Raw genomic sequence first — 26,139 nt, 5'->3', positions numbered from 1 at the left:
CCACGGCAACGGCGCCCCCTGGTGTTGTGCAACATGACCTTGGCCTGACTGCTGCCATCCCTCACCTCCCTTTCTCTATGCTTGGCGGTGCAGGAGAGTAAAAGTTACCTGCAAGAGGAGAAGGTCCCTGTAGACCTGGCCGAGGCAGAGGGCCAGGGTGACTAAAGCTGCCCAGCTGAAATGTGACAGAAAGCACTGCCAAAGCCAGCTTTGCGAAGAACCAGGTCACCAGGAACCGATAAGGCCAGAGCAAGCCTGACCCCACGCAGCAACTGGGACTTAGGAGTGACGGCTCAGTAATCCTGGCCCCAGGGAAGCACCAGCCTGGCCAACTCCCTGGTGATCTCTGTGTTGGGCAAGGCACTGAAGGGGATAAAGAAGGCGCTGGGAGACTGAGGAAGCCAGGCCCCAGCTGCTGGCTCGGCTGGGGCGATGAATAATTAAAAGGCTCCTAGCTCCTCCCGGAGAGGGCTTTCAGAACACAGGGGCTGCCTCTATTGTCTGACTGAGGCAGAGGGGCTGAAGGTGGGGGGGTTGCTGTGGGCCGGAGCCCCCAGGAAGGACAAACAACCATTTGAGCTACCCTCCGTTTCCCTAAACCAATGCTTCCTCTTGGATTTCACGGACCAGTAAAATTTTCTCCCAAACGTTACCTGCCAGGGTTTTTTTTTTTTTCTTCTTCTTCTTTGCCTCCAACTTAAAAATCCAACCGAACAGCAGCAAAACCAAGCCTCTTATCTACTCACATTTTACAAAAATCAAACACCTGAACCCCCAAAGATTAGGACAGATAGAATCTCAAACTTAATGAAAGCCTTCTAAATGCTGGTCTAGACAGCCTCACTACATCGCCCTTGCTTGTTCCCTCTGCTGCTGCTGGTCTGGAGGCCCCGACACCCAAGGCCGTGCTGCCCTCTCCCCAGCTGCCATCCCGGCAGCGGCAGCAGGAAGCAGGAATGGGAGGAAGTAGGAGCCCCGAGCAGCCCGTGGCCCTCGGCCCCCGTCTGTGGGCTGAGACCACATGCCGTGAGCCGCTCCTTCCAATGCCCTAACAGCTGAGGACAGGAGCCGGGAGGCCCCTGGAGGCCAAACTAGTCACCTCTGCCCAGCACATGAGAGGCAGCCCACGACCCCGGCACTGAGATGAACCCCACCCAGCTCAGGAAGAGCCTCCAAAGAAGCAATAACATCACTCCTAGAACTCAGACCTGAGAAACAGCTAGTGATAAGACCTCACGATGACAATGTCACCCCCTGTGTGCAATACGCACCGAGCACTGTACCAACAACCCTACGAGGAAGAGCTCAGTGAATCTCCCCCAGGGGCCATGACTAGGTGTGCTGGCTCCTCCGCCTACAGATGAAGAGCGAGAGCATGAGAGGGACAAAGCCACTCAGCTCGGAAGGGAGAGGTTATCAAAACCCAGTCGGCCTGCCTCCAGAACCCGAGCACTTAAGCCAAAAAAACAGCTCCTGAGCCAGGACAACACCTGGCTGGCGTGGAGTCTACCATCAAAGTGTCAGGGGCAATTATGGGACCCGAGGGGGATTTGGCAGCTCAGGATCTGCCAGGGTAATTAGAACATCCCCCTGTAATTAGACTTCCTCCACCATACTTCCCGCCCACTGAGCCCAGCCCAGCTTCCCTCACCACAGGCTCAAGGACGAGCCCACTCTCTCCCAACCCACGAAATCACTAGTGGGCCAGCTCCCAGGAAAAGGCTGTCTATTCCCAGCACAGGCCTGGCTCCCCTCCAGTCATAGAACGAGACCTCAGCCACCCAGCAGCCAGTTACGGCCCAGGAAGGGGCAGCTCTCACGGGGCGGGGTGTGAGGGCCAGCGGGGCAATGCCAGCCTCGGGACAGGTGGAGAGACCCGGTCGTGACAGAGCCAGGCCTGGCCCAACAGGGTGGGACACTGAGAGGCCACTTGCACCCTGGTGTCTGAGATAAGAGTCTCAAGGTGACTATGGGCCAACTGGGATAGAAACTGAAGAGGCCACTGGAGGCCTGGGGCCCGGCCGTGGAAGACGGCATCCGGCAAGAGCCAACAGCCTGCAGGCCCCACACCTCCCTGCAGCTCTCGGCCTCTCTTCACGAACACCCTGTCTCTGAAACAGCAGCCAGAGAGCACCCACCCTGCCGTGCGCACCCTCAACTCAACATCCCCACTTCCAGAAAGGCTCCTCAGGGAAGAGCGCCCACAGATCTATACGCAGAGATGTTCAGAGCAGAGACATTCAGAGCAGAGACATTCAGGGACACAACCTAGAAGTCCACAGTTAGGGGCTGTTTAAGCAAATGAGGGCCGGCTCGATGAGGCAACCGTTTCCATGGTGGCAGAGGGACAGGGGGAGCTCAGAGGGCAGGTCTGGGTGACATTCCCCAAACCATGCCCAGGGCTGCCCCGGGAAGTTGGGTAGGAGACGGAACATAGGCGGGGGTCAGCTCGCTGTTAATACGCTTCTGTTAGTGACCCTTTCGCTAACAGAAGTGAGCTCGCTTCCTTCATTCGCGATCTTTTTTTAATTTAAAAAGTTACGTAAAAACACCAGTTAGCAAAAATGCAGGCTATCAAGCGGCATGTTTAGCTTGATCCCATTTTTATAAACATACGTCAATTCACAGATTGAACAAAACAGAACAGAAAAGATCGGCCATACAGACACCAAAACGCCAACCCGCACGTGTGCTTGGACGATCTCATTTTCTGCCCTGGCCCGCCGTGGGCAGCGAGCACACGACCCTATGGGCTGTTTTGGGAGAGGCTCCCTGCTTGTGCCTACCTCAGAGACTTTGTACTCGAAGGTCAGCTTCTTCCCCTTCACACCTTCGTTGAGGGTCAGGATGAACCCGATGTAGTCAGCGTATGCCTACCAAACAAAGCGGGGAGTGGGGACGGGGAGAGGGGTGTCAGACCCACGGCCCCCTACAACCCGGGCCAGCCCCAGCCCCACCCGGCTACCGAAGCAGCCCGAGCTGGCCCCGGCCCCCAGCCGGCCAGCAGCAGAGGTTGAAGGCTAATGCCAAACTCGCCACCACTACCCTCCGTCCTACACGGCTGGCAAGCCAGTGACCGCAGTGACACCTGGACCCCGGGCCAGACTTTACTGTGCGCTCACCACTACTGGCAGCAGTTCCTTCACACAACTCCACAGGGCAGACCCGGTCACTCTCCCCATTTCATAGATGAGGAAACCAAGGCTTCAGGAGAGGAGACCCGCCCAAGGTCTCCTAAGAGACCGAGATCTCATTAGACGTGGATCCAGGACCCAGCAAGGCCGACTCCAAGGCTGTGTGGCCAAGTGCTCAACGATTATACCCTATCACCAGGAGCACAGGAATACCGGCAAGACCCGGTGGTCTTCCAGAAGTTTCCCCCACCAGACAGACCAGGCTGTCAGCCTGCAGTGCAGACCCCCTGCTCCCAGGAGAAGAAACTGTTTTCTGCCCACGGCCAGGTCTCCCGGCACACCCATCCCCAGCTTCCAACTGGGCGCTCTCTTCCCCGTTGCTGCCAGCACAGGGGTTAAGAAAGCACCGAGGGGCGCCTGGGTGGCTCAGTCGGCTGAGCAGCCAACTTCGGCTCGGGTCATGATCTCACGGTTCGTGGGTTCGAGCCCTGCGTCGGGCTCTGTGCTGACGGCTCAGAGCCTGGAGCCTGCCTCGGATTCTGCATCTCCCTCTCTCTCTGCCCCTCCCCTGCTTGCGCTCTGTCTCTCTCAAAAATAAACAAACATTAAAAAGAGAAGAGAAGAGAAGAGAAGAGAAGAGAAGAGAAGAGAAGAGAAGAGAAGAGAAGAAAAGAAAAGAAAAGAAAAGAAAAGAAAAGAAAAGAAAAGAAAAGAAAAGAATGGAAAGCACTGAGGTGCAGGCCCCTGAAGAGGGAATTCTGAGAGCAGGTGACTCGGTTTGGTCCTGTTTCCTCTTCTTCTCTTTCGCCTCCCATCTCCTTCCTCCCTCCTTCTCCAAGCCTTAAGGATGCCAGCAGCAGCCACAGCAAGCCCTGAGAACTGACCACTCAGCGTCTAGAAGGGAGCGTTCCTGCACCAGGCCTTTCCTACCGCCCGTGGAACGGCAACAAGTGGAAATGAGGGGTCGCAGAGCAGGTCTGAGCCCTCGGCCCGCCGGCAGCTAGCGTTCACGGTCATTCCTACAAACTACACCGGGACACAGAGACAGGAAACAGCAAGGGGCAGTGTGGCCCTCCGCGGCCCCTGCTCCCGCATGGGTCTGGGGCTCTTGACCAAAGCTCCGGTCATTCTTATAAACATGACATGCAAGGTCTCCACCAACACCACCATCCTCGTCACTGTAAGAGTAACAACGCTGCCTGCCGCTCAGCGAGGCTCACGGATGCCTAGCGCTGAGCCAGGTACTTTTTGGCCTTTGTGTCATTATGGCCTCCAAACAAGCCCATTTTATGGTAGAGGAAACAGGCTTGGCCAGATTATGCAAGTTGCCTGAGTACAAGAAAAGGAATGGCGGCCCTGGGCTTCAACCTCTGACCTCCCTGGCCCCAAGCTCATGCTCTTGGCTGCTGTACTCTGCTGCCTAGTGAAACTGTGTGGGCCACGGCACAGAGCCATTCATCCACCCACAAGAGGCCCGTACACTTGACCGACAGGCGAAAGGCTTCTATCCAGTATCGTTCAACATACACTCCAGAAGAAAAAGTAACCAACACTTCTCGAAAAATGTTGGTGCCTACAATGGGGTCAACGACTTTACCTACAAAGGACCAAAGAGTAACGATCTTAGGCTCTGCGGGCCCCAAAGTCTGGCTCACAAATTCTCGATTCTGCCCAACTCTGCCACTGTATTGGGAAAGCAGCCATGGAAAATACTTAAACAAATGAGACTCACTGTATTTCAAACTTTATTTACAAAAACAGGCCAAGGTCCAGATTAGATGAGCAGGCAGTAATTTGCTGATCTGTGGCCTAAAGCATAGCGGCTCCCAACCCCTGGGTCTCTGGAGGCAGAGGACCCGGGTGTGAATCCCGAACCTCATCCCAACCACTTACCAACTCTGCCACCTTCCTAAATTTCTTTATCTCCTGGCCTCAGTTTTCTCACCTTCAAAATGGGAGATGACCACTGAGCCCACTTCCCAGAGTTCTTGTGAAGATTAAATGAGCTAAAAAAATAATAATACCTGGCCCACCATGAATACCTAATCCTCCTTGGAAAACATCCAGGGGGAAGGCAAGGAACTAAAGTCACATTTGGGGGTAGACTCATGGTTTTCAACCCAGGCGATGGGGCTCCCAGGCAACTTCTGACAATGTCTGCAGACATTCTGGGTTGTAATAACCAGGGGCAGGGGTGCTCCTGGCATCTAGCAGGGGGAGAGGCCAAGGAAGTTACTAAACACGCTGCAAGGCACAGGACAGCCTGCTACAACAAAGAATTATCCGTCCCAAGATGTCAATAGTGCAGAGGTTTAGAAATCCCGAGGTAGAACAATCGAGATGACAAAAGGACTCAAACTGTGCCCTTTGAGCAGACGAAGGGACTAAGGTGTTAATCCTGGCAAAGACTTGGTGGGGGAACACAATACAGAAAAGACATGTTAACCATCTCCAAATATTTAGAAGGCAAACTTGTGAAAGAGAAGCCAGAAGGCTTGCACAGCTCCAAGAAGGACCAAGCACGGCAACGCTGGGTGGGGGTGCAGGCTCAGCATAAGCCCAGCAGACTCCCCACGGGGAATCTGTCCTTCTGTAGAAGTGACCCTCCCCACCCCCACTGCGCAGACCAGGTGTAGGCACCTGGCTGGAGCTGGGACCAAGGCTTTCCCTGTGGATCTGAAACTGACTTTCTTTTCTTAATCCCAATCTTTCCACAGCCTGTGCCAGAAGCCTGGGAGGCAGAAGCTGTTATTTTCTGCCCACCATTGGACTGAGCAGCACAGAGGGCTGGTCTGTACTCCTCCTTGTTCTAGGTCCCAGCTCCTTGGTATTTTTAGGCTCAGCCGCCTCCCGGGCCTAAGCTTCCACGCGGTAACCTCAGCTCTCTTTGATACGCTGGCTCCCTGACTGGCTGTAACCTACAACCAAGAATCAAAGTGACCCGTGTCATCATCTAGGACACTCATGTTCGGCGAATACAACACTCAAGGGATGATGGTTTATGAGAACCAGGAGCAGAACTCTCCAGCGTTACCCTGGCCCCAGACCCCAGAGACCTTCCCATTAAAGCGTTCTCTGAGTGCTCCCCCTGAGAGACAGGGACAGCCGGCTCCCCTGTCATCTCTCTCCCTAGCTTCTAACAGCTCCAGTTCCAAGAGCAAGAAAGGTCAGGAGCTCACCGTCTTTGAAAAAGCCCAAGTTTGTCATCCCAACTCTGACCCTACAGTGCAGATGTCACTGGTACCTGAGAACGCTTCCATTTGCCCATGTCTGGAACCGTGTGGATCTCCTTTTTTGGAATGATGAAGTTCTGAGTGGCTGGAGGGGCATCCTCCGAAGAATCTTGACAGAGAAAGTGAAAAAGCAAACAGATAAATAGAATCTTAGCCCCAACCCAACTTTCTCCCTTTCCCTCTCTCCCTCCCTTTCTGTCTCCCTCTCCCTCCCCCCCTCCCCCCCCACACACACTTTTAAACCAAGGCTCCAATATCCAGTCCCTTCGGTAAACCAGACATATACTCCCAGGACAGAGTAATGGCTTGTTAAGCCTTTCCTTACTCGGCAAGGAGCCCCCAGTGTACTGGCCGTCCCCTCTACAAGTGGTAAGTTCAGTGGCTCCACCATGCCCCACCCCTCACCTCCAGCTCCCTAACCAGAGAATGGTTAGAAAAATAAAACCAAGTCGACCTTTTAGACATAAACAGGCAATTCAAAGACGAGAAGAAAATACAAATGGCTGATAGACATTTGAAAAAACGCTGCCAACCTCTGAATAAGCAAAGAAATGTAAATTGGATGAGATGGCTTTCCAAATCAGGTTGGCATATTGGAAACATCCAGCAGCGACTGTGAAGGGGAAACAGGAACTTTCCTGCACTGCTGGTGGGAGTCTTGGTAGAATCTGCTGAGGAAGCAACTCAGCACGGGCTTCTGAAGTAGAAACCACATAGGGGCGCCTGAGTGGCTCCAACTTTGGCTCAGGTCATGATCTCAGGGTTTGCAGGTTCGAGCCCCAAGTCGGGCTCTGTGCTAACAGCTTGGAGCCTGGATCCTGCTTTGGTTTCTGTGTCTCCCTCCCTCTCTACCGCTCTCCCACTCATGCTCTTTCTCTCAGAGTAAACATTAAAAAAAAAAAAAAAAAACTTAAATAAATTTAAAAAAACCACATATACCCATTGAATCAACAGTTCTTTTTTCTTTTTTAATTTTTTTTAAAAATTCATTTATTTACTTTGAGAGAGAGAGGGGTGGGGGAGGGGCAGAGAGAGAGAGAGAGAGAGAGAGAGAGAGAGAGAGAGAATTCCAAGCAGGCTCTGCACTGCCAGTGAGAACCTGATGTGGGGCTCAAACCCACAAACCATGAGCTCATGACCTGAATAGAAATCAAGACTGAGCCACCCAGGCGCCCCTGAGCCAAGTTCTACTTGTAGGCATCGACCCTTCAAGTGCTCACAGAAATGCACAAGGAGGTATATAAAGGTGTTTACTGCATGGAGGGGCGCCTGGGTGGCTCAGTCAGTTGAGCGTCCGACTTCAGCTCAGGTCATGATCTCACAGTTTGTGGGTTCGGGCCCCGCATCGGGCTCTGTGCTGACAGCTCAGAGCCTGGAGCCTGCTTTGGATTCTTTGTCTCTCCCTCTCACTTCCCCTCCCCTGCTCATGCTCTGTCTCTCAACAATAAATAAACATTAAAAAAACTTTTTTAAAAAAAACTAGCACACAGTACTTTGGAATCAGACAGAAAAAAAAAAAAAACAAACAACTATTTTAAACAGAGTTTCTATACTGGCAGGAGTTGAGGAAAGGAAAACACAGGGCAGTTCCATGCACTGACCTAGAGGCAAACTTAGCACCAAAACTGACTGCTTGGATGACTGCTTGGCCTCTCTAGCCACAAGTCTCTTCCCCACACTGAAGGATCCCCTTCACTTTGTGATGCTGTGAAAAATAAGCCCTGAATCTCTATAATTCCAAAATCCAAAAAGCTCCAAATACCCAAAGTTTTAAAAAAGTTCGGCACAAATTCATCTGGTACAAAACTTAAGCCTAAACCAACATGAGGACATTGGCAGGCTTTGCAGAGATCTCTCTTAGGGAATTTACAGTTTGCTGCAAAAGTATTTTTGTTTGATTATGGAGCATTGCTTTCTGAAATCGGAGAAACTCTGAATTCCAAAATACACCTGGAGCCAAGGGACCTGGATAGAGGAGCCATGCCTGAATGTACTGTTGAAGACCTGTGGTATTAGTGAATGCCTTCTTTTGAAAACACAAACTCTCTTGGGGCACTTGGGTGGCTCAGTCGGTTGAGCATCCGACTTTGGCTCAGGTCATGATTTCATGAGTTCCAAACACCCCGCATCGAGCTCTGTGCTGACAGCTCAGAGCCTGGAACCTGCTTCAGATTCTGTGTCTCCCTCTCTCTGCCCCTCCCCCACTTGTGCTGGCTGTCTGTCTGTCTCTCTCTCCCTCTCAAATTAACATTAAAAAAATTGTTTTAAATAAATAAATAAATAAAATAAAAAACACAAACTCTCCAGAAAGAGTCATTCACAACATATGATAAATGTGTCCTAAAACCAAGTTGACACTGGCTGCATGTATAAAGGGGACAGGGCTCTAAGAAGGTTCTGGAACATGTGATATTTGGGAGAATGGAGCATGCCTGGAGAGGCCCTGAGGAAAGGGAAAGCACTAGGATACCTGGAGACCTAAGGAGGAGGATAGAGAATCTGAGATGAGAACAAGACCAACCTCTACCTAATTCAAACTTCAAATCAGAACCCAAAAAACAGATCAGATACTCTCTTCCTCCTCCCACCTGGTCTGCAAGCCCAACTGAGACCTGTACTATTGGTAAATTACTACTTTACGATGCTAAATGATAAGCTTTATAGGTCAAGCTGGTAACCTAACCTCGTTGTTTTTATGAGAAAATGTGTTCCACACTCCAAATAATCAACTTGCAAATGATCTTTAGGAACAGAGAGCCCTTTTGTAAGTTTGAGAGAGAACAGCTCCTTTCAAGGGGACAGCCCTTCTGAAGTTATTTCACAGGTGGGAAACTCTCCAGGCAAGGCCAGGCAGGTACCAGGGGAATGGCCACCATGCAGGAAGCATTGCAACAAGGACTAAAGACATATACACACGCGTTGTTACTGGAACACACGATCCCAAATCAAAGAAACAGGCCTTCAGACTGAGAACTATGTTAACAGTCTCTCCAGCTTCAGATCTAATCTCTGACAAAGGTGCCATGGGACATGTGGATACCCTACAAGTTCACTGTATAAGGTGGAACTATCTAGGGTTTTAGAGATGTTCCCAAAACCCCCCAAAAGAGGATAATGTATTATCATCTATCATTAGAGAACCAGCCTACATGTTCAATCTGTACCATCTTTCATTTATTTATTTCTTTATTTATTTATTTATTTATTTATTTTAATGTTTATTCATTTTTAAAATTTTTTTATTGTTTATTATTTTTGAGACAGAGAGACAGAGAGCAAGCAGGGAAGGGGCAGAGAGAGAGGGAGACACAGAATCGGGAGCAGGCTCCAGGCTCTGAGCAGTCAGGACAGAGCCCGACACGGGGCTGGAGCTCACAGACCAGGAGATCATGACCTGAGCCAAAGTCGGCCACCCAACCGACTGAGCCACCCAGGCACCCCTGTTTATTCATTTTTGAGAGAGAGAGAGAGAGAGAAAGAGAGATACCATGCCCTCGCACGGGGGAGGGGCAGAGAGAGAAGAAGAAAGAGTATCTGAAGCAGGCTCTGGGCTCCATGCTGTCAGGGCAAAGCCAGATGTCGGCTCGAACCCACAAACCACAAGACCGTGACCTGAGCCGAAGTCTGATGCTCAACCGACTGAGCCCCCCAGGCGCTCCTGTACCACCTTTTAAAAGGCCAACAGCAATCAACATTTCCGGACTACCCACCACGTGCCATGTTTTGCCCACATCATCAATGGAACACACACTGCAACTCAGTGCAGAAGATATAACAGCCCCAGTTTCTCAAAAATAGAGAATGTGATTTGCCAGGCAGCGCCAGCTCTGTACAACTCTTAAAAATCCAAGGTTTTCACCACTACACTGTCTAAGTCAAGTAGTTCTTTCTACTCGTTCCAAAATGTCCTGTTTCAAACTTCAAAGAGAACCACCTCCAGGGACCTGGCTCTTTCCAGCCATATAGATACCTTCCCTTTATCTCTTTCGGTGCCCGGGTCGTCTCTCCAGCCACCCAACTTTGGAGATGCACTCATCTCCCCAGAATTCCGGTTGGCTTATAGCTCTCACAGTCATTACCAGAACTTCTAAAGGCACAGACACGGAAGTTTTCTACTGAATGAAGTAAATGGTTTCAAATGCCCTAACAGACCACAGCCAGCTCTTTGTTAATCTGTTGGGGGCAGAGGGGAGGATGAATTTCTCCTTCCTGAGTGAGACCTTCCCAGAGAGCCCCACGTGCAAGACAGAAGGAATATCCAGTGCTTTAAACACATTAGCTGTTGGCCAACCTATTCGCCCTATCAGAATTTTAAATTCTCTATGGTCAGTCCTTCTTAGCTCGAGAGAGGGCGGCAGGTAACCGCCAACAGACTTCCCCTTCTCCAGGAAAACAGGTCTCTAGAAGATCCCTTCCTTCCCTACTACTTGCATCCGTTATTTGAGATGAACTAAAGCGAGGCCACGGCGCAAGTAAAAGTTACAGATGGCGAGGCCAGGCTCATCTTGCACAACCAGCTTTTTTTAATCAGCGGTTTACACAACCAAGGGCAGGTCTCTCAATAAATTGTCAGCCAATGGAAGAAAACTCCACAGCCCGATTTCCAAGAGGGAGAGAGAGGTAGGAGGATGAGGGGTGGGAAGGGTGCGGAGGAGTCTGGAAAGCCGGGGCGGGCGGGCGCAGGCCCACTGAGCACCACCCGTCGCCCGCTGGGCAGGGGCTAATAAAGGCAGCCACCAGAATCACTTTCGCCCCCATCCCAGGCAGTTCCCCACCAGCTCAAGAGCTGACTTCACGCGCAGCCCAGATACGGAAAAGGCCTCCCCTTCTGGCCACGGCGCTGCCCTCCCGGCCCTCTGGCAGCCGGGGCCCCCCAAGTCCCGGTGTCGCGCCCCACCCACCACCCCTTCGCAGTCCCGGGTTCTTGGCCACCCCGCAGGTCCCAACATTTCCCTCTTGGGGCGCCTCCACCGGCTCCTCCTCGGGGCCCAGCCGCTTCTGCCGCTCGAGTTCCCCCACCTCCCGACCCCTTCTCCCGCCGAGCCCCCCACACCACACCCTTTCCCCGACCCCACGCCGGGCGCCGCCCCCGCACCCCCACACCCAGGCCGGGCCCGGCCGGTCCTACCTGGCGGCGGTTGCCGCTCGCCCTCAGCCATCTTCCTCCCGCCAGGAGCCGGCCCGGATACCTGCAGTCCCCTCTTCCCTTTCACGCCTGCACTCCCTTCCTTTCCCCGGCTCCACCAGGCGCTCAGAGCTTTCTGAAGAGAACTGAGCACCGGCCGGCTATAACCGAAAACCGAGAATTAAAGTCACCCCGGTGAAGACGACCGCCATGCTGGTGCGGGGCACTCAGGGAGCATGCCCAGCAACGGCCGGCTCGCGGCTACGGCGCTCACGGGGAGGCGGCGGCCATGTTGGTGCGGGGCAACTGGGAGCATGCGCGGCAGCGGCCCGCTCGCCTCCCTACCAGCCCACTGTCCGCCCGGTGATGGGAGCGCGGCAGCCATGCTTGTGCGGGGCGCTCCCCACCTGTCATCTTTGACCCTATCCCGAAGCATATTGGCGGACAGTCCCTTGTTGACATGGTTGTGTTTTCCTTTCGCTCTAAGAGTAGCGCTCAAGGACACCAAGCGGACTGAGAGGGCTGCACACTACTGCGTCCAACAGTTGAGACAACTTTTGGAGGTGGGAGACGGAGAGGGGCGCTGAGGCCTGCGGTTTTCCCCTCTTCCTGGGTTCCACCGCCTCGCGGGGTCTCGGGACCGCTAACTGCGCCCTCGGCCCCGCCCCCTGTCCAGCCCCGCCCCGCGCCATGGCCCCGCCCCGCGCTCGCGCCTAGCGGCCCGGGGCCGCCCCAAGAGTGCTCCTCCTCTGGGTCACCAGCCCGCGGCCCGCCAGGCCCGGTGGGTGGGCGCCGGGCCATCTCTACCCGCTGGGCGAGGTGACTCGACGACCTTGGTCCAGAGGCTCTAGCCAGGATCCACCGGTGGCGGCGGCGGCGCGGACTTTGCCCAGCGCGAGGAACCTAGTGGACTCTGTGTCCGTGGGAGGGCCGCAGAGATGTTGGCTTTCGCTGCCAAGACCGTGGTGAGTTTGGCCGGGAAACCGGCCTGGCGGGCCCTGGACGTGGCGGGTGGGTCGGGAGTGGAGCCAGACACGCGGAGGCCACCCACTGTCCTGCCTAGCCAACAGCTGCTGGGGTGGGATCGGCAGGGGGCCTAACCCCTCTTAGAAAAGGAGACTGAGGCTCAAGGTCAGAGACCGGATCGAACCCACATCGTGTGGTGCTAAATTCCTGCCACCCGGAAAAGATAGTGCGGACCCAGGGTTCAGGCTGCACCTCCACCCTTAGACCCAGAACCAACTTGCTGGGAGGCCAGGAGTGTCTCTCAGACGGTTATTCTCTGACTCACACACCTGTCACTCGCTCAGCCTGAGCCATCTATGCCCGGTCCAGAGCCACTTCTCCAACCTCACCCAGTTGCTCAGGTCTCCTGGGGCTCATCAAACGGCCCCTGGGGAATTGTGTGTGACTGGAGAAATTCATGTGGAGGCCTCAAGCTGGGCTGCTCTCAAAGTCCTCTGAACTGGCCGGAGGCTTCAGGCGGCAGCCCCCTGCCCTTCTTCTCCACCAGTCCCTCCCCCAGTTTTCTGTGTCTACGCCACAGTGCTCTCCGCAGGGCAGCCTGGACCCGGCAGTGCTGCTCCTATGATTTGAGTTCCTTCGCTGTCCACTCCGAGCATATCCCTGCTTGTATCTCCTTCTGTCCGTGCCAAGAAGGATGTTCAGATACTACTTGGCCCAGAGGGCTGAGGGTACCCATCCGCTGGCCCAGAGGCTCTTCCAGGTCTCCCAGGACCCGAAGGCTCCACTTCACCCTTGTCACCAACACCTAAATAGTGCCCCCCTCCTACAGACAGCTTCTAGGACCTTCTCGGTGGCCTGATCGCTTTACTGCTGGGGAAACTGAGGCAAGGAGCGACTTGGCCAGAATCCCCTGGCTCCAGTGACTCAAATCTAGCAGAATCCCAAAACTAGCATTCTCCTTCGGTGTATTTTTTTTAGTGCCCAAAGTCCTTCACTCTTAGCCGCCAGCCGAATGAGCCACAGCTCAAGAGAACCAGGCTTTGGTGGAAGGGAGGCCCAGAAGGGCTCCAAGAGTCCTGGAGGAAAACGGGATGGGGTTTTAGCAGCCACTGTCCACTTATGGCCCCTTTTCAGCGTCCGCTCCCTTGCGCCAACCCCAATTTTCAGGTCTAATTTCAGGGTTGTGGTGTAACCTCGGTGGCCGGACGGTTTCTGCCTCCAGCCAGGTTTTTGCTCATTAAACAGACCTATACAGATTCCAACAGGTGGATTTTTTAATCCCTCCTGGCCTGCCTCCCTGGCACCGGGCCCACCCAAAGAAGAAAGGAGAACGTGTTCCAGGTTTCCTCCTGTGCCGGTGTCTACTACCAGCCCCCTCACCTGCTCCCTAATCCTCCGCTCCTGGAAGCTAGAGAGGGTGCCTGCCACGGCCACAACCCGAGGTGTTGCCGTGGCCACCACAGCCATTGCCATTGCCATCCCTACCACCCCCCTGAATCTCGGCTCTTGTCTTTTCTTTCCAGCCCGGGCAAGTGGCTGTCTCTTGCTAGGTTCTGCTCACCCACTTGGTAGCACAGTTAGGCTTAGAGGTCCAGCCCAAGGCAGACAGACAGGGCTCAGAACCTCAGTCCTGCCATGGAGGATGGGCAGCAGAAAGAGAAGGTATGGAACGGATCCTCTGCCACTTGCCTATCCACTGCTTCCAGCGCCTCGGATCTCCTCTCTTTCTGCCTGCCTCCAGAGCCTCCCAGACTTTCTCTGCCACCTCTCACCACACCCCCGCACCCCCGCCAGGCCATTCAGCTCTCGCTTGCCACAGAGCTGCCCCAATGTCCCTCTATCCCCACCCCCGGACAGGTAAAAACCAAGCCTTCGCCCTCACCCCAAGGGGCTGTCCTCCTCTGGCTCTTTCTGACTTTCTCTTTTTCCCTCTCGTTTCTCAACGTGGCGAGGGTGGGAGAAAAGGAGGCGGGGACCCCCGGGGGCGGGAGCAGTTGCCTCACTGCTGGCTGGCTGGCTGGCTCCTGGTCCCAGGGGGAGAAAGGCGGAGTCTTGTGCCTCCAGACAGGTGAGAGGCCTCCAGACAGGTGAGAGGCCGCCCTCAGCTCTGCCGCCCCCAGCAGGTGCCATCCATCCCGACTTGGACCAGTGGCCACACCCCCCGTCCCCTAGCCCTCCCTGCGTCTCCAGGCCCCAGAGAGGCGGAGACACTCACTGTATACAGTTTGAGGGCTGGGAAGCCAGGCGGGCACCATCCAAGAGGCCAGCTCTGACCCCACAGAGTGGCACATAAGTGCCCAGTACTGCAGCTTTTGGGATTGACAGGGCCTTCCAGAGCCAGCGAGAGAATGAGCAAGATGTTCTGCTGCCTGCAGGTAAAACCCCTGGGCTTGCTCAAGCCCTCCTCCTTGGTGAAGGTTTCCGGCCGCTTCAAGGCACACCAGGATTCGCTGCCCCGGCTGCCCGTGCCTGCGCTCCAGCAGTCCCTGGACCGTTACCTCAAGGCGCTGCAGCCCATCGTGAGCGAGGAGGAGTGGACCCAGACCAAGCAGCTGGTGGAAGAGTTTCAGACCGCGGGGGGCGTCGGGGAGCGTCTGCAGAAAGGGCTGGAGCGCAGGGCCAGGAAGATGGAGAACTGGGTAAGTGGACTTCCTCGTTCCCACAGGGGCCCGGGGAGGAAGGGGGGCGGGGGGCACAGGGCCCTCTCGGAGGCTTACGAGAGCACCCTCGCTGCGGCCCGTTTGTCGCTGGCCTCACACCGAATTTTCCGATACCTGCGACTCAGGGGCATTCATGTGCGCCCTGCAGTTTCTTCAGTGCTTGCTCTGTGCCTGGCACTAGGCAGGGCCCTGAGTGAGCAAGAACACAGTCTGTGGTCCCTTGGGGCTGACATTAACGTAGGGTGGGGATCGAGGTGAGGAATCAGGACACAAGTGAGGGGACGAGGTTCTTTCCGGCAGTGAAGCTTGCCAGGAGAAGAGGAGAGGGGAATATGGCAGTGGTTTGAGGCCGAGTGGGCTGGGAGGGCAGGGAGGAGGCGGTGTTGGATCTGAGACAGGGAACAACACAGGGAAAGGTGGCAACGGCCTAGTGTGTCCAGGGACAGAGGCTGGAATTTAGTGCAGCGGCTTGGGGCTGGGGCGGGGGGCATCAGAGCAAGGAAGGTGGGCTGGAGTTCAGTGGGAGGGGGGCCGGCCACAGGATGGCCTAAAGCAGGGCATTTGTGTTGTTCAGTGACAGATCGAATCGCCTGTCACACAGGTCCACACTGACGCCCCATGCACTCTCCTGTGGGCTTCTTAGACCTGAACGTAGTTGGAAAGGACCACCCTGACTGCTGGGAGGGAAGCAGGAATGGGGGCGGGAGGCATGCAAGGAGGCTGGCGCGGGCATCTCCCGCGGCCAGGGTCAGGATATGGTCAGGGTCAGGATGCGTTCTAGAGACAGCACTAATGGCACCTGCTGATAGAGAGCAGTCCTGACTTAAAGCAATGGCAGGGGCATTGGGGAGGGGCAGTTGGGGGGGGATGGGGGAGACTGACCAAGAAGGGGATGGCCGAGCAGGGAGCGGGTTCTCTGGGAGAGAACCACAGCCAGCTTCTGGCCCTGTAAAGTGGGAGATGCTCTTCTGAGTGGGGTACATGGGAGCGGGGAGTCCTCAACGGGTGGGCGTCATGTACTGAGCCTCGGCAGGCACTTAAGGAGTCTGTGGTCTGGCAGTTTCCCTCCATTTTTAGCCAGGAATTTCTTTTTCCAACAGAAACTTCTAGCTAAAAGGGTGGGGCTACCTCCTTCTCCGCTCCCAAGGCCCAGCAGATTCTCAACAGGGGGAATGCCCACATCTGCAGGGTTTCCCTGTATTTCCCAAACTCTGGTCAGAGGCCCTGAGATCCCTGATGGAGTGGGGGCCCCTGGCTGAAGGGCAGCCCGGCTGTCACCAAGGGGAGGGAATTCCTGTCTGCCCCTCCCTGATCCACAGGTGAGGAAGCTGAGGCCCAGAGAGGTAGATTGAAAACCCACAGCAGCTCCCTGGGAGGCCCCGAGCTACACAGGAGAGGGTCTGGCTGACCAGGAGCCTTGTCCTCGGGCCACAAGTCAGCAGACAGCAGTTGCTTGCTGGCCCACTGTGCACCCTGGGCCTGTCATCGTCCCTCTTGCCTTGAGCCAAGAGCCCAAGGCTGGTGGCCTAGCGCCACAGGCTAGCTGTGCCCCAAGGGGAGCCTGTGTGGTGAAGAGGCACGTCCCACGGCTGTTTGAGATGGGATAGGAAACACAGTGGGGGTCTGGGGTCCCTGGGATTGAGAGACCTGCCAGAGAGGCGCTTGTGGGGGCAGAGTGAGGGGGATATTACAGTCAGCACGTAAGGCTCAAGGGTGATAGTTACTTGGGAGTCTGCACAGCCCCGAGACAGGGGTCTTTAACAGCCTGGCCATGGCTGGTCCCCAGAGAGACTGCTCACCCGATGGAAATAGCCCCTTGGGCAGAGGACAGACCACCAGATGGAGACACAGGATGTGGCACCCACATCTTGTCACTAGGGCAGTGACTTATCCTCGCAGGGAGCTTTCCCTAGATGGCCCTGACCTTGAGATCCAAGGGAGTGTCTGCTCCCCAGTCTGACACCAACAAAACCGTGGCCAGGGAGGACCAGGGTCCCAAGAACTGCACTGAACCCTGGGCTCCTGCCTCCCCAGAGAATGTCTACCTGGAACAGTCAAAAATACATTCATCAGACTTTGACTTTATATATATTTTTCCTTTTCTGTCATTCATATATTTTTCTTAAAAATAGTAAAATCATTGCCCAAAAGTGTGTAAGATGAAGGAAAGTGATTCACATTTCTGCCCCTTCCCCTCACTCCTCCCCCATTTCCTGGCAGCCCTTCAGTCCTTTTCTTTCTAGAATCATTGGCTCCTTTGCTCCGCAGTGTTGTCTAATTTGTCTTGCTAATGTTGATTGCCTCAGGCTAAGAGGAAATGATGAGGTGCCACAGGTTGGTTTTTAAGGGGGCGGGAGGCTCAGAGGCTCTGAGCGTTCACTTTGAGAATCCGTGCAGTATAGAGGGGGCAGAGGGGACCCAGCCACGTCCCCACCCGCTCCTCACAGGCTGTGGTCCTTTCTCCAGCTGTCCGAGTGGTGGCTCAAAACAGCCTACCTCCAGTACCGCCAGCCCCTGGTCATCTACTCCAGCCCTGGTGTAGCACTGCCCAAGCAGGACTTTGTGGACCTGCAGGGACAGCTCCGGTGAGTGAGTGGCTACGGCTGGGACAGGGCTCTGGGCATGTCCAAGGCCCTGATGTCCAATCCCCCGGGAGACTGCAGGGGCCCCAGTCCTGTCCATTATCTTTCATCGGCCACCTCCTCCCCACCCCCCGCCGCTCCACACAGCCTTACGAAGTAGGGAGCATTATCCCTATGTCACACATCGGGAAACTAAGGCTCAGAGCAATGAAAGGACTTGCCCGAGGTCACCTTTCAGGATTGGCTGAAGCGGGGTCTTCCTGGCTCTAAAGTTTCATGACTGTTAATCACATTGTGGACCGTATCCCTCCCTCTCTGTGAACCTGAGGCTACCCCTCACCTCATTCTGACACTTCAGCCCCTCCTCTCTCTCCAGCTGGTCCCAGGAGTGACCTTTGTACACCATCCCCTTTTCCACATTCGGCCGTGTCACTTGCCCTGGCCTCTGTTTCAATACTACCAGGGATAAAAATACCAGTGACAGGGATCTCCTGCCCAAGGACCAGACACCCAGGGCCACCACCTGCTTCTCTTAAAGGGGCCGGGGCATCCAAGAATTCAGGCTCAGGCTCTAGCCAGTGGTCCCCATGTTGGGAGCCAGGGGCAGACCACGTGTCAGGCCTGACTGGCGTGGTCCGGACGATCCAGGCAGGAAGGCCCGGTTGAGGGAGATGGCCCGGAAGACACAGCGGCCCCCAAACAGGAAAGTACCTATCAGAGAGGACACCTTGAGCCGCTGCCCTCCCGTTTATACTCCCCATCCCCCAAGGTCCCGGGTCCCTCTCTAACTGACGCTTCAGAGAAGGGGTGACCTCCTTCCAGGCTCCAGGCTGTGGTTCAGGGCCTCAGGCCCTTTGTGGGTGAAATCAGCCAGTACCAATAAATAAACCAGCCATAATCACGCTCCCATTCATTACACCTACATCCTTCCAGCATGTAGGTGTCCCTGGCCAAAAGCATCTCCCTGGGCCCTCTTGGGACCCTCCCTCTAGAGATAAGAGAAAGCTGGCTCAGAAGGGCAAGCCAGGACTCAAACACAGGTCCTACACTTGAACTCCTTCAGGCTTTCTGCCAGCAGTGGGTTCAGAGTGAAGCAATCTGCCTCCTCCCTTGGCTAGGCCTTCCCCTCACCCCACTGGTGTCTCTGGCCTGGGACCTCCCTTGGGGTGTCCCAACAGGTTCTGATCTCTCATTGGTCCCCCCAGGTTTGCTGCCAAATTCATCGAGGGCGTGTTGGATTTCAAAACCATGATTGACAGGTGGGCAGCCTCCCCCGCCCCGCCCCCCCCCCCCATCCCCGCAGCCACTCCAGCCTGGGCCCAGCGCGTCCAGCGTCTCCAGTGTCGCAGCTGGGTGTTGGACAGGTCCAGATCGCCTCTGTTGGGGTTGGAGAGACAGTATGGGGATTGGGACACTTAGGTCCTCTGCCCCAGCTGCTGGGACCGCCTCCAGGTGACACTGTCCCAGCCAAAGAGGACCCCGGAGGCTGACTCACCGCCTCCTCTCTTCTGTGGCTTAACTGAAGCGCCGAGGGGAGCGAGTTTCCGGGGCGACTCAAGCAGGGCCCGCCCAGGGTGGGATACAGGCCCCCTGAGCAGCCCCGACGCACCTCCCGCTCACACGGAGTCGGGGTAGGGACGCCACTCGCCTAAGCCCCTTCTCAGCCTGGCCCGGCTCCCAGCGGTGCCCAGCAGCAGCTCCCTGGTGGTCTTGTCCTCCGCCCTGCTCGGTTGCCTGGTGGCCCCCTCACTGTCCCTCTGCCCCCGCAGCGAGACCCTGCCCGTGGAGTACCTGGGGGGTAAGCCGCTGTGCATGAACCAGTACTATCAGATCCTGTCCTCCTGCCGCGTGCCGGGCCCCAAGCACGACTCGGTCATCAACTTCAGCAAGACCAAGAAGCCGCCCATGCACATCACCGTGGTGCACAACTACCAAGTGGGTGGGCTCCCCCCGCTTCCCCAGGGGAGGAGGGCGCGGGGCCAAAAGTCAGCTTCCCCAACACGCATGCCCCTGTGTCCCTAGGATCAGGCGTGCCCCGGGCATCTCTACTGGGTGCCTGGCTAGGCCCCAGCCGGAGGGCACCCAGGAGGGGCCGTGGGCCTGCCCAGCCTGGGGAGAGCAATGCAAGGACCTCCCCGCCTCTTGCCCCTGTAGCCTGACTCATCCCTCGGCAGGGCCCCGACCGGCACTGGCTGTGACTTCTGGGCTGCCGGGGCCAGGAGGAGGCTGGGGTGGGAGGTGACTGCTGCCTGTCTGAGACCCCCACCCACCTCCCTTCTCCCCACTTGCCGTGCCCGGATAGTTTTTTGAGCTGGACGTGTACCACAGCGATGGGACACCCCTGACGTCAGATCAGATCTTCGTGCAGCTGGAGAAGATCTGGAACTCATCGCTGCAAACCAACAAAGAGCCCGTGGGCATCCTCACCTCCAACCACCGCAACTCCTGGGCCAAGGCCTACAGCACCCTCATCAAAGGTGCCCGTGGGGGGGGGGGGTGGAAGAAGGAGGAGAGGCCCACGTCTTGGCCTCTGCCCACACCAGGCCCTGAGCGGCCATGTTTCTCGCTGAATCCTCTCAACTCGGAGCGGGTGCTGTTGGCCCATTTCACAGATGAGGGGACTGAGGCTTGGCTGGGTTTAGTTTCCCTGTATTAAGTAGCAAGTTACGGTAAGAGTCAAGCCCTCTGGCTGCAGACCCCACCTCTGCCTCCACATTCTTTCCAAATCCTTTGTTGGTCCCAGGCGTCGTCCCTGGAGTTGAACCCCTGTGTTGGATCCCTGACTATCACGCTGGCTCTCCGTGTGACCTGGGGCTTCGGTTTCCTGGTTTTTTTTTTTTAAAGTTTATCTTTTAGTAATCTCTACACCCAACGTGAGGTTTGGGATCACAACCCCTAGACCAAGAGTCACATGCTCTTCTGACTGAGGCAGGCAGGCGCCCCCGTTGCCTCGTTTCTAACGTGGGTCCGGTATCGGGCCCCGGCTCGTGGAGCGCTAGGGGGCTACAGGGCCCTGTCGGAAGGCAGCTGTGTTCACCGCTCTGCCACCAACCCTGTCAGGAGGCCCTGTTGAGTGCAAAGCTGCCTCTGCAGCCCTCACCCAGCGCCCGTGCATGCTGTGGAAGCCTCCGAGGCTTCCCCGGGCCTGACATGCCCCCCCCCACCCCCCTGTCTCGCGCCCCTCCCACACGCCACCCCAGACAAGGTGAACCGGGAGTCGGTCCGCTCCATCCAGAAGAGCATCTTCACCATGTGCCTGGACGCACCCGTGCCCCGCGTCTCGGAGGATGTGTACCGCCGTCACGTGGCCGGCCAGATGCTGCACGGGGGTGGTGGCAAACTGAACAGCGGCAATCGTTGGTTCGACAAGACGCTGCAGGTGGGGACTTGGCGGAGCCCCGACTCCCACCCAGGACGCACACCCAAACTTGGCCCACGCAGGACTTCCTGCCCCTCACCCGGGCGTCCCTGGCCTCCCAGCTAGTAAAGCAGGTGGGAGGCCAGCAGGTGGACGCGGCTGTAATTACCAGGCAGTCAGCCTGTCATTACTGGGCCCGGCCCAGAAACCGCTGTCACCTCGTCAGCACAACCGAGAGAGCTGGGATGTGGGGCCAGGCAGAACGGCGCGGTCTTGGCCGTGACTTTCCCTCTTTGCGCCTGTGGAATGACTCCCAGGGAGGAGTCATTATAGGGACTCGACGCGGTATACGAGTATGGGACGTGCCGTGGCCTGAAATGGGCCCAAGGCCCCTGGTGAGTGTTAGCTGTTATTAAAAACGATAATAAAGTCAGCATAACCCCTGAGATGGCTTCAGAGAGGCCCTTCCCACGGGACCCAACCAGCAGAGAGTGGCTCCAGGGACCCGGGGCTGACGGGTCCCTCTCCCTTCCACAGTTCATCGTGGCGGAAGATGGCTCCTGCGGGCTTGTTTACGAGCATGCAGCAGCGGAGGGACCCCCCATCGTTGCCCTCGTGGACCATGTCATTGAGTTCACGTGAGTGTGCCTGTCCCACCCTCCACCCGGCTCCCGAGCTCCTGGTGACAGGTGACAGTCACGGAGAAATGCCATTCTCCCTTGTGCCTGCGAATCTGTGTTTTCAAAGGAAGCCAGAAGAAGGCATGGGTTTAGCGTCGTCAGACCCGGTTTGAGTTCCGGCTCTGCTGCTTCCCAGCTACTTGACCTTGGACAAGTCCCTTCCCCTCTCCGGGCCTCCTCCGTGTGGCCACTTGGAAGCTGGAGCGAAGGCAGTTTTCTAAAGAGCCAACGCACAGTCTCCCCAGGCTGGCTCCCTCCGGCCTCAGGAACCCATGCCCCCCACCTCAGTCCCAGGGGTGGACCCAGGCTCCCGAGGCCCCAGCATGAGCCTGAGGCCCCCGTGTCCCACGCAGGAAGAAACCCGAGCTTGTGCGGTCCCCCATGGTGCCCCTGCCCATGCCCAAGAAGCTGCGGTTCAACATCACCCCTGAGATCAAGAGCGACATTGAAAAGGCCAAGCAGAATCTCAGCATGTAAGCGCGGCATACCGGGTGGGTTAAGTCAGGTTAGGGGACTGTGCTCCTCGAGCCCGGCAGGCTCCTGTTCCCGGCACCTGGCTGGTTCTGAGACCGTCTCGGGCCTTCCCCGGGGCCTCCCCTGGGGTTGGCAGGGGCTGCCAGGTGCCTGCTCCTCACCCACCTCTCTCCCACCCCCCAGCATGATCCAGGACCTGGACATCATGGTGATGGTGTTCCACCATTTTGGGAAAGACTTCCCCAAGTCGGAGAAGCTGAGCCCGGACGCCTTCATCCAGATGGCACTACAGCTGGCCTACTACAGGTGCGCCGCGCCCCGGGGCCTGCCGGGGGAGGAGGGGGGAGACCTGGGGGTGGAGGGGGGGCAGCCTGCCGGGGGGGGGGTGCTCAGCCCCCTCCCGCACCCAGGATCTACAAGCAGGCGTGTGCCACGTACGAAAGCGCCTCCCTGCGCATGTTCCACCTGGGCCGCACCGACACCATCCGCTCGGCCTCCGTGGACTCACTGACCTTCGTCAAGGCCATGGATGACTCCAACGTGTCGGTGAGAGGTCCGGGGCGAGGGTGGGCAAGCCGGCCTTGAGCCATCTCGCTTCCTGTACGTTCTGTCACTACACACTGATTGAGCACCTACTGTATTCCAACCCCCCCCCCCCTCCCCGGCCCCCGGGGTGGGCACTGGGAATCTAACAGAAGGTGGAGTCGTGAATTTGGCCCTGAGCTTCCTGGCAGCCAAGGGCAAAAGGGAACTATTGGTTCATTCGCTCATCAGCAGGGCGCGTCTGCGTGTCAGGCCTTGGTTGAGGGCCAACAGGGGAGGACTGCTCTCGAGGACCTCGGATCTAGTGCCGGGTGGGGCAGGCCACTGCGGTAGGTGGCAGGAACGGGGAGGGAACATACACTTTAACTCCCTCACCCCTCTTAGGAGCACCAGAAGGTGGACCTGCTGCGGAAGGCCGTGCAAGCCCACCGAGCCTACACGGACCAGGTGAGCGAACCCCTGCTGTCCCCATTTGCTTGACTTGACCCTTGGCGTTTCCCAGCTGTCCATCCCTGCAGCCGCTCACCCCTCGCATGAACCACTCCTCTCCAAACCAGGGGGCACCCGGGGCACCTGGAGTAAGGCTGAATATCCCCATTTTAAAGTTGAGGAAACCAAGACTGAGCTCAGTGACTTTGTTTTGGTCCCAGGTTAGCCTCTGGCGCTCACATCGTGTTCTCCCCTCGACGGCCCCGGGGCCCCGGATGCTGAGGGCTTGCATGGTCTGGCCAACAGCGGGGTCCCCGCCCTCTGACAGCTTGGGCTGCAGTCAAGGGCGGGAGGTCTAGGTTCCCATCTGGCTCTGAGCACCTGTGTGTGCCAGGCTCGGCCCATGTTACATGCAGCTGTCCATTTTGCTCCCACTGCCACCCCGGGAGGGACATTCAGTACCCATCCCCATGTTACAGATGAAGACCCCGAGACTCCAAGATGTAAGTGACCTGCCAAGGCCCCGTGGCCGGGATGGGGCCAGGCCACCCAGCTGCAGGCCTGTGTCCTTAAATCCTGCCCTGTCCCCTCCCTGGGCAGGTCCCTGAGCCTCAGTTTCTCCATCTGTGAAGCGAGGGCTCTCCTGCCTGGACCCTCTGGTCTCATGAGTCCGAGGGACCGCTGTGTGGAAGGGACGTTGCTGCCATAGGCTTTTCAGGAGGGATAGGGGCGCACCCTCTGGGCCTGCAGCCCCTGCCCCTGATGGTCCCCTCTCACAGGCTATCCGCGGGGAGGCCTTTGACCGGCACCTGCTGGGCCTGAAGCTGCAGGCCATTGAGGACCTGGTGAGCATGCCCGACATCTTCATGGACACCTCCTACGCCATCGCTATGCATTTCAACCTCTCCACCAGCCAGGTGGGTTTTCCTGCCCTCCGGGCCCCTGCCACTGCCCTAGGTGCCCTGGGGTGGGACAGAACAGCCCCCGCTAGAGCTGGATGAAGGCTGCACCGAATAGAGCCCGGGTCCAGAACATGGCCAGACTTGGTGGTGGTGTGACCCATTCGGGCCACCCCGGGTCAGTGCTGAAATGGCTGAGTTCTGGTGAAGAGCAGGGCCCGGGGGGCCTCGCCGTGACTCAGGCAGGCTGAGAAGGGGTCAGGGCCCCCCATCACGGGAGAATCGACGTGGTTCGTTCACCGGTCAGACACGAAGGAACATCTGAGTCAGGCCATCCTATGCCGGGCACTGGGAAACAGCAGGGACAGACCACCATCCCTGTCCCTTGGGAGGAGGGGACCGCGTAGGCCGGAAGCACGGGGACGGAGGCGGCGATGGCCCCCTGCAAAGTGCCGAGGGTCGGGGGAGCCTCCAGGAGGGCGCGGCTCCCTCGGGAGTGGCAAGGAAGACTCCAGAGAGGGTTGACGCCAGAAGTGCACCCCAAGGAGCAGACGAAGTGACCCGCCCGCTGGAGAAGGGGGGAAAGGGCACCTCGGGCAGAGCGCAGTGGAAGCAGAGCTGGTGGGGTAGGACAGAAGTCCCGTGCTTAGTCCTGTGCTGTCCCCAGGTCCCTGCCAAGACAGACTGCGTCATGTTCTTTGGGCCCGTGGTCCCGGATGGCTATGGCGTTTGCTATAACCCCATGGAGACTCACATCAACTTCTCCGTGTCGGCCTATAACAGCTGTGCCGAGACCAACGCGGCCCGTCTGGCGCACTACCTGGAGAAGGCTCTCCTGGACATGCGCGCTGTGCTCCAGCACCACCCTCGGGCCAAGCTGTGAGCCCCCTGTGCTCAGGCCTGCCGGCGTCACAGCCAAGCCACCGGGGGTGGGCAGCCCACCAGGGTGCCGCTCCTCTGCCCCCGACCGCCCCCCACCCCCAGGCCCCGCAGATGTGACTAAGCCAGGAAGGCATCCCCCAGCGGGGCCTGCAGGCCTGAGCCAGTGCCTTCCGTGGGTCATCGCCAGCATTTGCTGGGGCCCGAGTCCCGGGCTAAGTCCAGAGGCTAAGACCCAGGCGCCCGGTGTGCCACCCAGGAGCCCTCCTGCTGGGAGAGGAACCAGAAGAGCCTGTCCCTGTCCCTCACCAGGTCACTAGACCGGAAAGTCCTTTTCTTGCTAGCTCGGCTCTAGCCAGCCCCCTGCCCTCTGCACTGCCGGGCTGGTGTCTGTATCCCAATCCCCAGGCTCCCAAGGATCTAGAGACAGGACTGTCTAGAGCCAGGGGCTCCAGGCCTCTCCAAGGCTGAGGCCAGGGTGCAAGGTGTGCTGGTAAGGGAAGCCCAAGGCCTCGCCTTAGCCCGCCCTGCATGGAAGTACGATCTTCCCCTGCCGTGCTCTTTTGGATGATGTGGCCCGTGAGCCCCAACTCACTCGCTTCCATTCAGTTTGATTCCTGAACCACGTTCATGGTTGTGTAACAGTAACGTGCAAGGTGATTAATAAAGGGGAAATTTGTCGGTGAAGAGGTGTTTCGGCCCAGGGGGCAGGCAGTGTGGGGCACACGCCTGGCTCTGCCTTCTCCCAGCTTCCCCTGCATCTGGGAACCGTGGTCCAAGCAGCCGGTGAGTCCAAAGGCTCCCAGAGCAGCCAGGAGGAGGGTCCTCGGACTTAGGCCAGGGAGCCACGGGCCAGCGCCAACCTCGGGGCACTTGGCCAGGAATGGCACCAGACCCAGGGCTGCATCTTCACAGACTTCGGCCTCCCTGTCCCATGGGCTGTGAGTGAGACCGACTCTCCCCGGGGGCTGTGGGGCCACGTAGCCTCTGCTGTGTTGGTGCGTAGCTCACACTCAAGGCCGCCACCCCCACGAACCAACAACAGTGTGGCCAAGCAGCCTTGCTCAGCCCAGCCCAGCCCCAGGTGCTGCCAGGGGCCACCAGACTAGGTCATGCAGCTAGCCGATCGGAGCCCTATGTGTGCCCCCGCCCTCCCATGCCTAGCAGGGCCAGGGTG

The 26,139-nt window shown here is 57.3% G+C and overlaps 2 protein-coding genes across 3 annotated transcripts in view; one reads left to right on the top strand and one right to left on the bottom strand.

The window, feature by feature from the left end:
• Positions 1 to 11,778, bottom strand: part of PTPA (protein phosphatase 2 phosphatase activator) — a 30,252-nt gene extending 18,474 nt beyond the window's left edge. The window contains exons 1-3 of the mRNA XM_030292946.1: positions 11,496 to 11,778; positions 6,379 to 6,476; positions 2,787 to 2,873 (exon numbers count right to left, since the gene is read on the bottom strand). Of these exons, the coding sequence (XP_030148806.1) occupies positions 2,787 to 2,873; positions 6,379 to 6,476; positions 11,496 to 11,526 (216 nt within the window). The 5' untranslated portion in view covers positions 11,527 to 11,778. The remainder of the gene's footprint in view (positions 1 to 2,786; positions 2,874 to 6,378; positions 6,477 to 11,495) is intronic.
• Positions 11,779 to 12,202: 424 nt separating this feature from the next.
• Positions 12,203 to 25,649, top strand: CRAT (carnitine O-acetyltransferase). 2 transcript variants are annotated; one of them, XM_030292945.2, is made up of 15 exons: positions 12,207 to 12,457; positions 13,982 to 14,120; positions 14,834 to 15,097; positions 17,585 to 17,703; positions 18,906 to 18,959; positions 19,470 to 19,635; positions 20,003 to 20,177; positions 20,901 to 21,079; positions 21,596 to 21,696; positions 22,092 to 22,211; positions 22,396 to 22,518; positions 22,623 to 22,758; positions 23,140 to 23,202; positions 23,964 to 24,101; positions 24,751 to 25,649. In XM_030292945.2, exons 2-15 carry the CDS (start codon positions 14,094 to 14,096, stop codon positions 24,964 to 24,966), a joined length of 1,881 nt encoding a protein of 626 aa, XP_030148805.1. In that variant the 5' UTR covers positions 12,207 to 12,457; positions 13,982 to 14,093; the 3' UTR covers positions 24,967 to 25,649. The 2 variants fall into 2 exon arrangements, with proteins under 2 accessions (XP_030148804.1, XP_030148805.1); XM_030292944.2 differs by lacking the exon at positions 13,982 to 14,120 and having other exon boundaries at positions 12,203 to 12,457.
• The last annotated feature ends 490 nt before the right edge of the window (positions 25,650 to 26,139 follow it).

Source organism: Lynx canadensis, chromosome D4 (assembly GCF_007474595.2).
Source record: "Lynx canadensis isolate LIC74 chromosome D4, mLynCan4.pri.v2, whole genome shotgun sequence".
NCBI lineage: Eukaryota > Metazoa > Chordata > Mammalia > Carnivora > Felidae > Lynx > Lynx canadensis.
The sequence above is the reverse complement of the archived record's forward strand: the minus strand, read 5'-3'. Positions and strand labels throughout refer to the sequence as shown.

Excerpts from the sequence above, each read along its gene's own strand:
- CRAT (XM_030292944.2), top strand. The coding sequence starts at position 12,431 with ATGTTGGCTTTCGCTGCCAAGACCGTG. Across the intron at positions 15,098-17,584 it reads CCAGGAAGATGGAGAACTGG|CTGTCCGAGTGGTGGCTCAA; the intron begins GTAAGTGGACTT and ends TCCTTTCTCCAG. Across the intron at positions 20,178-20,900 it reads CTACAGCACCCTCATCAAAG|ACAAGGTGAACCGGGAGTCG; the intron begins GTGCCCGTGGGG and ends ACGCCACCCCAG.